Source organism: Seriola lalandi, unplaced genomic scaffold, assembly GCF_002814215.2.
Source record: "Seriola lalandi dorsalis isolate HSWRI2012SDOR001 ecotype SW California unplaced genomic scaffold, Sedor1 jcf7180002054925, whole genome shotgun sequence".
Classification (NCBI taxonomy): domain Eukaryota; kingdom Metazoa; phylum Chordata; class Actinopteri; order Carangiformes; family Carangidae; genus Seriola; species Seriola lalandi.
The window spans coordinates 1,124,434-1,138,019 of record NW_019525477.1 but is presented as its reverse complement, the minus strand read 5'-3'; the positions used below and the strand labels follow the sequence as shown (position 1 = coordinate 1,138,019).

The 13,586-nt window shown below is 40.2% G+C and overlaps 1 protein-coding gene across 6 annotated transcripts in view; it reads right to left on the bottom strand.

The window, feature by feature from the left end:
• ralgapa1 (Ral GTPase activating protein catalytic subunit alpha 1) overlaps window positions 1–13,586 on the bottom strand; it is a 75,514-nt gene that overhangs the window by 5,115 nt on the left and 56,813 nt on the right. For 5 of the 6 annotated variants that reach the window (XM_087170003.1, XM_023431577.2, XM_023431580.2 and 2 more), the window contains one exon: window positions 4,702–4,826. In XM_087170003.1, coding sequence (XP_087026129.1) covers window positions 4,702–4,826 — 125 coding nt within the window. Of the gene's footprint in view, window positions 1–2,753; window positions 2,786–4,701; window positions 4,827–13,586 lie in introns of all 6 variants that reach the window. The other variant, XM_087170002.1, reaches the window with a different exon arrangement.

Sequence of the window (13,586 nt, the reverse complement as noted above, 5' to 3'; positions counted from 1 at the left end):
GAACATGATACAAAAACATGAATGTGATCTGAGAGGAGAGGAGAGGAGAGGAGAGGAGAGGAGAGGAGAGGAGATAGGAGAGGAGAGGCCATAGGAGAGGAGAGGAGAGGAGAGGAGAGGAGATAGGAGAGGAGAGGAGAGGAGAGGAGAGGAGAGGAGATAGGAGAGGAGATAGGAGAGGAGACAGGACAAGAGACAGGAGAGGAGAGAAGAGGACAGAAAAGGAGTTGTGAGAGGAACAAAAAGAAGTGAGAAGATGGAAGTCAGGAGGAAACAGGAAAGAATGAAACCAGAAAGGAGGAGCAATAAAAATAAGGGAAAGGGAGAAAAAGGAAAACAAACAGGAAAGAGATAAGTAAAGGAGAAGGTATAAAAAGGAAAGGACAGGACAAAGGAGAAGTTCAGGAGAGTAAAGGAGGGATGGTCAGAGAAGAGAAAGAAGACAGAAAAAATGAATAAAAACAAAGAATAAGAAGTTGCCTCACATGTAAAGAAAAAACAGCTCAAAACATTGAACAGAAAGGAAAGACATAAAAGACATGCAGACCAACAACACACAATTTACATGTACATATATATATATGATGATACAGAACATGTTCTTACGACATTATTTTTATGCTTAGTTTTCTTTATTCTCGCCACTTAGTTACTTATTTCAAACGTAGCAACACAAACAACTCAGCACCAAAGAAGACAAAACTTTAATGTTAGTTTAAAGTTATACATTCAGACAGTGCGTCTATTTATGAAGACATATTTCTTATCTATTATATATTATAAAGTAAGTGTGTGTGCATGTGTGTGTGTCAGAGCAGGTGCTACAGTGCTACATCATCAAAACCAGAAGAGAGGAGCATACAAAAGGTTGGAGGTAAAGTTTCACCAGGTCAGTGTGACATTGCAGGTTAACAGAACAAATAGGAAAATGATTGTGAGTAAAACAAAAGAGAAGAAATCTCAAGTTAACAAAAAGGATTTCTCACTTTCATCCTGCCACTGAGTGTAGTTTGGTATGAGATTTAGTGTTTAAGGAATAAAAGTCACACACACCGTCTGACACAAGGGGAAAAAAACTGAAGCCTGTCAACATGAAACAATGTGCATGAGGACAAATGGAGTCAAAAACTCAATTTGGACAAACATTTTTTTTTTCTGATTCTTATGCTTTTACCTATTAAAGCTACAGGTTTAATAGCTTTAAAAAAGACTATAGCACATTACAGTGTGCTATAGTCTTTTTTTATACTGAGAAAAATAGGATAAATAATTTACTGTCAGTCTGTGTATGTTTATGGCTATAGTTTAAACTCATAGCTGTAGGCAGGGCCAACATGTAGCTGGTTGTGGCCAATGAGCTTAAAGCTGCTATAATCAATCCATATTTTTAAATTTTGCATCATTGTGATGAATTCACAAAGAATTATCGCCCACTTCTGCATTTCCCCATAGCTCCATCGAGTCTTAAGGCTCATTGTTTTAGTTTTATGGTCAACAACCCGGCTGATCTAGGTTTAGGGTTAGGGTTTAATCTTAGTTTAGTTAAGGTCTCGTGGCTCAAGTGAGTGTTTTTTGTAAAACCTGTCCTTCACCAAACAGCAAACAGGGTAAGTCAGCGACTACCTGGTCAACAGGGTGGAGCTTTTCACACTTAAAGAGCCAGATACTTACCTGAGGAGCTGGTAGAGACCAAAAACACAGCTAAAAGAAGAGTGAATATTGGACTAGACAACTGAAACTGTTCGCTAACATGTTACCATAATAACTTTATGAGGTTGTAATATATCAATGTTTTGTTTACAGCTTTTCTGGTGCTCCCAAGTGGCCAAAAAAAATCAGTTAATGAAGGTTTAAAATAATCACAGCAAAAGCAAAGGAACAGCTTTACATCTGTTCAACATGTCCCTAGTCATTATGCTTTGTTTGCTTGTTGTTGGTTGCCCACCGGTGACCATTCCTTCTGGGTCAGTTATCTCAATCTAGTGATGCGCAGCTCACCGTTATATCCACGGGCACTGCGGTTAATCCACATATAATATATAATATTTCAGGAAAATATTAATTACATCATCTAAAATGTGAATATATTTTGAGCTTAATTTTTCACCAGGCACGAATTAGACTCTGTGTTTGGACGACTGAACTTGTTATGATTTATTGTTTATTTTGGGCAGCGTCAAAACGTTATTATGAGCTTTTACATTGTTTAATTTAAAATGTCATTTGTGGAAATAACTTATCATTTTCATTTTACCAAAAAAGATTACTTTTACTTTAAATAAATATTGTTTATTTAAAACCAGCCATCATCATCACATGTAATATCCCAATGGTAATGTGTGATTGGGTGCATGTCTCTAAATCGTGGAAAATAATTTGATTGAGTGGATTATTCATGCATGCATGTGGATTTGAACGACATCTGAGCTGATCCACACATCACTATCTCAGTCTAAAGATGAAGTTACATAATGAAACAGAGGAGAGAAAAAAAACCCTCTCTGATACTCGTGTCCTATTACATCCTAACAAATCGCAGTGAGTCATACCAAACTACACTCACAGGTGACTTGAAAATGACACTTCCTTTTGAATAGTAACATGCAGACCTGCTTCAGCTGTAGAAGAAGCAGAGGAAGAAACATGGAGAAGTAAATACATAGTAGTGGAGGAATCAGAGGACAACATAGGTTAGGCTGAAATGTCAGTAGGAAGAGCCAATCAAAACAGGGCATGTCAATGACAAGGCTTACCTTTTAACTATAGGCAAGTGAGACATTACGATCTAAAGGAGGGGGGAACAAAAAGAGATAAAAAGAAAGAGGAAATAAAAAGAAACGTAACAAAAACAAAAAAATAAAAAATAAAAATGGGAAACAAATTAATCAAAAGTAAATCAGAAAAATAAATTGAAAAAAAATGTTGAAATTAAAATAAAAACAGAAAGAGAGAAGAATGTTTGATCATTGTGCTGTTAAGGGAGGGGAACCTAATATAGAGGGAGGGGACATAGATGGATAGATAGATAGATAGATAGATAGATAGATAGATAGATAGATAGATAGATAGATAGATAGATAGATAGATAGATAGATAGATAGAGGAGAGGGGGTCAGCAGATATTTTATTTTATTTCAGTGCACAGGATTCTGATAATGATATACATATTAGGACTAATATAAATAGAAATGCAGGCACTGTGATCAGTGGCCATGAGAAGCCTTAATATCTTATTTTATGACTGACATACTTTTTGATCCTGTGTTCTGAAACAGCATTTGGGGCTGAACAACACACCACCAACCCCATACAGAGGTGACAGAGGATTTAAATGCCATACAATATTCTGAATTAACATTTGGAGAAACAAGAGTGTATCAGGTTGTACTGGATGTCATTCAGCCTCAAAGCAGGGTGATTATTCTTGAAAAATTAAGATTTTGAAGACAATAACTGGTGAGATGAGGAGTGGCTGGCAAAGAAAAACAGTGATCAATTACACATATAGACAAACAAACATAAAGTACCTTCATCCCTTTCAACTGCTAGTGTTATTTATGTATAACTTCTTTATGAGAGAACGTGTGGCTTAGTTGAGAAATGAAATTATCGTAAATAACTGCCAAGTTAATTAATTGGATAAGAAATAAGTCAAAAGGAGAGTCTTAAATTATACTTAACCGGACACATTACAGACAAGACTGATCAATATCTGTCTAATAAACTTGGCAGGATACATGTAAGAGTCATACATTAGAATATGACTCCCATGTGCACGCCTGACATCTCTACGGCTGATCAGATGTCAGCTAATTCCTCAGAGATGCTCTGGAGACAGAAGAAGGCTGAGCACAGCTTTGGATAGACAACAGAACTCATCAGATACGACGCTCTGCATCAGACTGAGTTGCCAGTGTGTGTGTGTGAGTGTGCGTGCATGTGTGTGTGCGTGTGTGTGCGGTCTCTCACTAGCTAAAGTGATTCCCCCTTAAATGCTTTCAAAAGAAGGAAAAATCAGCATATTAACGTGTCACTTAACTTAAGCAGTTTCACAAAGTTACACTAGGCTACGTCCACACTAATAAAGCTCCATCTTAAAACAAGCATATTAGCTCTGTATCGACAATAAACTCCGTCCATACTAACACACCTGAAAACGTATATCACAAGACCATTCAGGTACACTGGACAGGCGCGTGCCAGTGTAAACAGGAAGAAGATTGTCTGCTCTGCAGTTGGTTAGTGGTTAGTGACAGAAAATACTACAAACGAGGAACAGCAAAGACAACAAGATCAGCAACGCCTGTGATTCGTTATCCATGTTGCAATCACCACTGGAAGTCGTGACCGAAAGACTCAATGAGGCAGCGAATGAGGGTGGTTGTGTCATCGTTTACCAAAGGTCTCAGTTTCTGCCCGTCCAGACTAAAACGTAGCCGCAGAGTTTTAAATTAAATTGTGGCTGGCAGCGTTTCCAAAAGTCTCTGTTGTAAGGGTTTGAAAACTCCAGAGTAGCGTGGACTCCAGGAATAAACATAGCAAAAGCGATGCATTTTAAAAAATAAAACGTACTAGTGTGGATGTAGCCTTAGTCACCCATTCTCTGAAAGCCTGCCACTGAGGTTTTGACTGACAGGAGTATCAGTTGGTGTGGTAAAAAATGTGTGTGGTTACTTCACATAGTGTAAGATCAGGTCTTACCTGTGTCAGACGGCAGGTGAGTGCAGGGAGCAGGACTGTAAACTCGAGCTGCGTAATCCTCAAACGTGGTCGGCTCCTGGTGGTGCTGAACAATGGTTTCTAGGTATCGAGCTCGCTCCTCATAGCTGACATCAAAGGTCAAGGTCCAACAGAAATAAAGACACAAATACCAATAGAGGATATAAAGGAAAAAGAATAAGACAGAAATGGGTTCAAGATGATGATAATCCTGCCAAAATACAGGTAATAAAATGTGGCCAAAAAACACTTCACTTCTGCTGTAGCTGCACTTGAAAAATCTAGATGAGCTTTGGAGAAAATAACCCTGATGATGTCATGGTGATGTCATCAGGGTCATCTTGGCTTAGGCTTGGAAATGACAAATTCATCTTTTCATTTATGTACTTCTTTAAAGTCTGCGTTAGAGACTGGCAGTGTGGCATCTGAAAGATGTAGTGGTTTACCAGTCAGAGTGATCTAATGAAAAGACTATCCAGCTGCATTATGGGAAATGAGGGTCAGGATAGCTTGACCTCTGCTGCACAGATTTTGACCATCTAAAAAGAAATATGTATCTCACAAATTCCACAACTTTATGGAAACTAAATCAGTGCAGTGCACCTTTAAGTAAGATGAAGTATTCTGTACTGTTGCTACTGCCACTAGACAGGTCTGAAGTTTCACTGGTTTAATGCATCTTTCATTAAATTGAATTAATTAATTTCAATTCAATTCTTTGCACATTTCATAATGAATGAAATGTTTCAAGAAAACATGTTTTTATAGATTAAGTACTAATGACAATTAAAGTTAATTAATTACATCATTAGATATTATTTATAGAATTTAACAGTTACACTGAATAGAATAGAGAACAAAAAGTAACAATGACAAAACTGAATTGGACACAGCAACATGAACAGCAAAACAAGACATGAATTATAGAACAAAAGTAAAAACAATAATAGAATAATTTACGATAAAACAAAATATAATGTGGTTGTTGAATAAACTGAATTATTCAGATAACAACACTGCTTTAACACAGGCCAGTTAACTCCCTATACACAGTTTTCCATGTGAATACTCTGAGTATACAGTGGTATTCTCAGGCAAACAAAGGCCGTTCATCACTTGTTATTACAGCCTTTAGCCATGAACTCAAAGAGAGGTACAGGGATTCAGCTGAGAGCAGACTAAATGGAAACCAGGACTTCAACTGTCCATCTATTAGAGATAACCTCATTGATGGAATGACATTTACCCTCTCTTCCTTAGTCCTACTCATACATCCAACTATAATGACAGCCATATACAGCTGTTACACACACACACACACACACACACACACACACACACACACACACACACACAGTCGCATCATCTCCCAATAGTATTACCATTTGCTCAGTGAACGCCAATAATAGAGGGTTCTCAATGAGAGCAGAGTGTTTATGTGTGTGTGTGTATATTTGATAAGGTTGGTTGTGAACAGGCAGAATGTGTGTATGTAAGTGCATGTGTCCCTGTTTGAGTGTGTGATGGGATTAGGCCAATGAATCTTCAGAATGAAATCTGTGTGTTTGTACCTCTGTGTGTGTGTGTGTGCGCTGTGAATGGATCAGCCATCTGTAATAGTGCCCATGGGTTTTCTATTGGGTTAGAGAGCTGGTGTATGGGCCTCAGAAGGAGAAAGATTCAGGTCTAATGGTAACTGATCCAGTTAGAGACAATGATAATAATAACAATATGGCTCCTTTAAAGTGGAGGGACAGACTGAACTGGCAGAAAAAAGAGAAAGGAGGAGGGTGGAGGAGGGTGGAGACGGTGGGAATGAGTGGAAAAAGCTGGCAAAGCAAAGAGGAAAAAACTTTAATAAACCTAGGACAGATGACGCAGTTTGTCGTTTAACGTTTTATTGAAATTAACCAAACTTGATTTCATGCCTAAAAGAAAAAAAAAAGTTATTGCATCAGAAACACTTTTGAAACCCATATTTTAATCATATGACAGATGCAAGGAAATGAGTCAGAGAGGGAACAAAGGTGGGAGAGAAACAGGAGTGGAGGCTAGAGGTGCAAAGAAAAGAAAAAAGCAAGATGCTCAGGGAGAAGGAGAACTTGTAAAAAAGACGGGGGTGAAGAGGAAGAAGGGTGAGTCACAGAGGAGGTGAGAGGGGAGGGCAGCGGGTGAGACGGGGAGGAGGAGTTTGTGTGTGTTTCTCCCAGTGAGAGCTGAGAGAAGAGCAGCGGTCACACACAGAGCGTCAAGTCGGTGTCTCTCACATTGGGTCTCTATGTGATCTCGCCGTTTGCCTTTTTCCTGCTTCCCGCTCCCCTGCATCGCACTTCCCCCTTTAGAGAGCGAGTGTGTGTGTGTGTGTGTGTGTGCGTATGTGTGTGTGTGTGTGTGTGTGTGTGTGTGTGTGTGTGTACGAGGGGGAGGGATGTGTGGCGGTAATGCAATTATGGACAAGAGGCACTACATATTCTTCCAAACAACACATACGTATCTTTATATCGTGTTTTAATAATGTGTGGCTGTAGGAGACAGCAGCTAGAAAAAAATATATATAACGATTTTTTCAAAACGCACTGACCCATAAAAGGCCACTGGTTTGTCATTTCTGAGAGGGTGAAAAGGTTTAGAGGACACCTGCAGGAGAGAAGGAAGTCTACAAAGACAGGGAAACTGAAGGAGAGAGAGAATGAGGAGAAATAAATACACAGACATGGCACCACTGCTGAGATAAATGACAGGAGCATCACTCTACTGTTCTCCACTCTTACTCTGTCTGCTGCCTTTATCTCTCTCTCCCTCTTTCTTCCTCTCAGCGTGGGTTTCCGCCTGTGGCCTCATGTCACTGTGTCACAAACACCAGCTCCCCACTGACAAGAGGCAACATCAGCAGAGAGAATGATGGACTCTAATGTAAAACTTTCACCTGAGCAATACCATCACTTTGATACTAACAGCTCCTACACGTGGACACAGGTGTATGTCAGTACATCTTCAATATCTTTGGTTTTTTTTTTGTCTTTTTCTCTTCTCTTCTCTTCTGCTACACCGGTCAATTTCAGGACTTTTTGCATTTTTCTTCCCAAACAGCACATATTCAACGGTGGGCCTATCATTTCCCTATGGATTTAGATATCGCTGTCCATTCTATCTACCCACTTTTCCTTCTCTTTACTCTGAGAAGACAAAAACAAACCACAACACTTTTTAGCACGAGGGTATTTTTACAGCAAAACACTGGCTAGCTCACTTGGCATTCTCAATGGGCATATGGACGCATGTCCACGAGAGAGGCAGTTATCTTTAAACACTGCCCATTGGTGTTTATCAAACATAATAAATAGTTATATTTCACAATCACAGAACAGCCCTGGGAGTGTCTGCTAAGCAAGACACAGACAGACCAAGAGATGCACTGCCCAGCTCAGTTAGGGACTGTAGAGAGATCCACTGCAAGCTAGCACAACGTTAGCCCACTTTTATTTGCTTACATCAAACTTGGAGAGAACAAGTTTACTCTCATGGTGTTTTTTCTCTTTTCGTGACCAGACTGATGGTTCCATTCTCTCATCAAACTTGTAAACACTGACACCCACTTTGACACGAGGGTGAGGCGGGGTCCTTGTGTAATTTGTGGAGCCCTTCACCACTTGTGTAGGGAGCGTATTGGCCCGCCCAACTCTGAAAATATGCAGGCATCGATAGAAGGAATTGATAAGCTCGGGGGCAAACGATTCCAAGGGCTCGGACAATTTTAAACCTATTCTCAACTGGATTCAGTTCACGATCCCATCCCAAAAAAAGAAATTGAAGACCTTTCTTTCTCTTTATCTTCTACATCTTTTATGATTTTATTCGGTTTACTATTTATGGTTACCCTACGTTTTATTGACACTGAAAATGCATTCTTGACCTTGGAAACACAAGCTGACATTCAGCAGCTGTTCTAACTAGAGATTTCGATCGAATCACGTTTTCATCATTGTTACTATTTATCTGTGTTCCCTGTAGTCGGCTCAACGTTGTTTCCCAATTTTAATCCTTTGTGAAGCATTTTGTGTGGCATCTCTACATGAAACATGCTATACAAATAAAGTTATTATTATTTGTATTAAAAAAGTTTAAAATAGTGAGAGGTCAAAGAAAATAGACTTTGCGTTCACACATCTCTGCCTCCATCCAAATGGCAGTCGTCACTATAAAGTCTACTATAATTGAATTTCAGATGGCTCCTCTTATTAAGTCATTAGCAGCAAAATATCTCTCTTTTGGAGAGAAAGGGAAAGAAAGAGGGAAAATTATATGGGGAGAAAGAGGGAAAAAGGCTGGTGAGGGAGAAAAAGGAGAAAGCGGAGCAAAGAAAGGCACACAGTAGAAAGATAGAGGAGAGAGGGGGTGGATAAAAAGGCTCTTTTGTGTCAAGTCAGAAACTCATTTTCTTGTGCGTGGCTGAAAAGAGAGGAGAGAGTGAAGTGTTTGTGCTTTCTCCAGCTCTCTCTCTCCCTCTCTCTCTCTCTCTCCATTTCAGCCCTTTACTCTCCGTCTCTCTCACGCAGTGCAGTTCATTGTGGCGGTGTTCGACTACTGCGATCACTTGAGACTGAGGGAGGCCGGAGGAGACGAGGTGAGAGGAGGAGAAAGGGAGCTTGTTAGCGCATTAGGAGCTGGGCCCTCTGCTGGGATATGTGCGTGTGTGTGAAGGGGGTGGGGGTGTGTGTGTATCTACGAGTATGAGTCTGTACATAGAATATGGTGTGAATATACTGTGTATATGTATATGTGAAAGTACAGTACCTATTCAGAGCATATTTGAAAGTATAGTACCGACTGAGAGTCTTAGATAGAAGTGGGTTATTTCAGTATTTTTCTTCTCATTATCATTTACATAATGACCCAGGGGATAAATATATATAGTTTTAATTCACAGTTTATAATAAAATAAAAAAATTTAATTGTTAAGGATTCAAATCTTTTCCTGTGTCAGTCTTTACTTCAGGAACATTAGACCTTCTTTAAAACTGCCATGACGTGTGTCTACAGTTCAGTTGGATTCTGTATTTATGCAGTATCTAAATGAACTGACTGGATATGATTTTAAAAGAAACAACTCAACAAACGGTCCAGGACATGACAGTAACTGAACCATCTGGGAAAAAGGAAGGAAAAGGGTAAGAGCAGAGACGGAAAAAATATCTTCAGCATATGTTATTTGGGGCAATGTAACATGGGCATTGGTATGAGGTAAGAGTCTATAATTATAGTGAGAAAAAATTTCACAAAACAAGATCAACCTCACAGGGAAGATATCCAAGAGAGTCAATAATGGAGTCCGCCACCAATCTCCATTAAGAGGCGTTATGGATGACCTAAACAACAAAACAACTTCATCACATGTATAAGCAAGGTGGATCCTGAAGACACACGACTTGGCAACTTGGGCAAGAATAGAGTTCAAGCCAAGGAAGTCAAGAAGCACAGTGATAAGAACTGGGGAAGTGACTGGCAGGAGGTCCATGAGTACAGGAGGGTTATACCATCAATTGAGGAAAACTCAATACAAATTGTCTAGGTGAGTGGTATGATGCCTCTGAAACAGGCAGATGAATGGCAGAGAAAGATACAAGGATCAGGCTTACCAGGTGAGTTCAAGGCCTGGCTCTTTTCAGAATTATCTGCTATCAAGATTCATGTGGTTACCTATGACATGAGTGGATGGAATCGAGACATGAGTGAACAAACTCCTTCACAGGTAACTTGGAATTCCAACAAGCTTCATGTCAGTAGGGATACAGATCAGGTCTGGGCAGCTGAAACGTCAATGACACATGCAGAAAGCATGTTGAAGTTGAAGGCATGGTGTGACAAGGATTCAGAACCACTCATTCCCAGTAATGGGGGAAAGCAGACCCAAGGTAGAGGAGAGGCATGATCCAAGCTGGCACAAGTCAAGGTCCTTGAAGCTTGGATCACAAGGAACCTGTACGAAGTAAGACCTGCCAACGTGGAAGATCACGTGGCCTGAACTGTAGAGACTGGAGCACTTCCGCATATTTCCTGCTCCGATCAGTGTATGACACTCTTCCCACACCTCATTCAAACAAACCTGCACAGGGGGGGAATGACGGAGGACCCACTGTGCAAGTTATGTTGACAGAAAGGCACGTTGGTGCACATACTGGTGGGGTGCATGACTGCTCTTATCCAGAGGAGATACAGATCTCATCACGACAAAGGTCCTCAGAGCACTGGCTGACATCTTGGAGCAGGACACATGGAAAAGGTGTCAGACCCACAGGAAACCAGCCTCATCCATACAGTTCATCAGGGAGGGGGAGAAGCCACCCTCCATCAACTGTCAGTCCATCGTTCTGATGGAACTGACAGTAACATGCAAAGAAGGATAAGAAGACGCCTCAGAGAGGTAAGGGTACCTGGTCTAACAATGCAGGGACAAAGGGTGGCAGGCATGGCTATTTCCAGTTGAGATTGACAGCAAGAGTTTCCCAGTGACCTGTGTGTGGAAGATGCTCACAGCTGCTGGCAGGTTGGGGGAGGCAGTGGAAAAGAGCCTCTTGGTAGTTCTGCAACAGGCGGGACAAATGAAGCCAGGAGACGATGTGCAGGGAATGGCCATCGCCCACCAACTGGAAGACGTTCTGATCCAAGGCCGAGACATCCAAGGAAAGTTGGACGCCACCTGACGACTTCTTCTCATGGCTGAAAGCTTCAGTCATAGGAGAGTGACTGAAGGTGTTAACATGTAGATGTATCCAATAGCATGGGAGCAAAACCAGCCATTTCAGTGGTGGGGACCTGTCCCCAGTGTAAACAACACCTATGGGAAAGGGTCATTTTTAAGGCACACTTAGCCCTACCATTAAGTAATGAAAAACAATTTTTTACAAATGGTATTCTGGAAAAACTATGATAAAAGCACTTTGGAGATATTTTCTAAATGTAAAATCAAATGGTATAAGCGTAGATTCTCTATGCCAAAGGCAAAAAATCCTTTATCTACCTTCTGTTACAACCCATTTTCATAGCTCATTTTACAGACTTACTGTATTACAAAATTACACACTTCATACAAAAGAAAAGTACATAAAGCATGTCTGCTGAACATGTTCAATAAGCTTTTCACCTACTTGTAGACTCCTGACACAGGCTATTCTCTCATCGTGCTGTCTTTTTATTGCTTTCTTTCACTCTCTTTTTGAAAGAAGCTGGCTGAATGATGTTTAAACATCAATAACATTAAATTCACAACCCCAACAATAAATACTCCTGTTCACTGGGCAGGATGATATGCGTTTACCCATTTACTGTAGATCGAATGCTAGTGTGTGTTAAAGCTGAGTCAGTGGTTCGGTCTGAATGGGGTATTGAAAACAGAACCTCTCCTTGTTGCAGAGGATGCCATAAAAATGTACATTAAGAACCAGCTGCTGATCCCTTTAATTGTTTAAGTATCAAACATAACTTTGCTCTTTGGATTTCATTATTAAATGATAAAATCTAGTGTTAAGAAGTGAAGATTAAATCAAATGTGGTATATTCCTGTGAAGTGAGCCGTTTGGAAAATCCCTGACAGTATCTTAACTCCCTTTTTTATTCAAGATGCAGACTCTCCCTGCCTAGAATACATATCTCACAATTTCAAAACAACAATGTAAAACAGTGGAACCTCAGTTCCAACATACAGCCACACATACAAGTCACTGTCACTGACATGTATGGACAATGTCCGATAGCTCACCTGGTAGAGTGGCGACTGCATGGCGAGGCTAAGTCCTCACCACACACAAAAAAGAAATGGCTTTATTGACAGCAACTACAGTGATGGTGAGAGAGCGAGAGTGCTCTCTTCTGTTCAAGTGCAGCTGCTTGGTGAAGAAGCAGTGTCAGTTGCAACTTTGGGAAAAAAAGAAGAACTGGGTAACAAGAATCGGTAGCAACAGCCACCACGGCTGAGCAGATAAGAGGAAAGAAAGATACCTACAGAAACTTAACAGCCAATAGTACAAAATCCAAGTTGAAGCCTCTTGGTGTTGCAGTGGGAACAAAAACACTATATCAAAGTACTCAAGGTGAAAAAGAACAGCTTCAAAGGTCCTCTCTGGAGCTCTAGGAACAACAGGTCAGTCAGCCAATCAGAGGAGAGAGAGAGGCTCTGATTTATACAACAGAGTTATACAGCCTTAGGCCTGGTTCTGGTGCAAACCGTTGGATCATCTGGCAGTCCACACATGCAGCCATAATAAAAGCTGGTTTTCAGTGCAAATGTAACTCAAAACAACACAAAAAGTAATCGAATGTACACAAGTGGACAAAATTGTTGGTACCCTTCCGTCAAAGAAAGAAAAACCTACAATGGTCACTGAAATAACTTGAAACTGACAAAAGTAATAATAAATTACAGTAAAAAATTACTGAAAATTAACTAATTAAAATCAGGCATTGCTTGTGAATTGTGGTTCAACAGAATCATTTTAAAAAACAAACTAATTCTCTAACTCATATGATACCTGAGCATTAATAACAAAAACCTGAATTCTCTGCAAGACTGTCATCATTATGCATATTCAAAACTACAGGTTAGCCCACTCAACTATAGATTATCAGAACCAGAGACTTCATCTAAGTGGATAACAGACATCCACATTAATATCAGTTACAGCAGAGATCATCTCCTGTTGTTTGTATTTCCTGAGAACACCTTAGCTGGCTGGCTAGTATTAGCTACCCAACAGGTAGGGACAAACTGAACAAAGTAGAATCCACACACTGTTCACTCCCATGGCTTCACCTCTCATAAGTAGAGATAATGCCTCAACAACAAACACCAACCAAGAGACTAATTTTTCAGT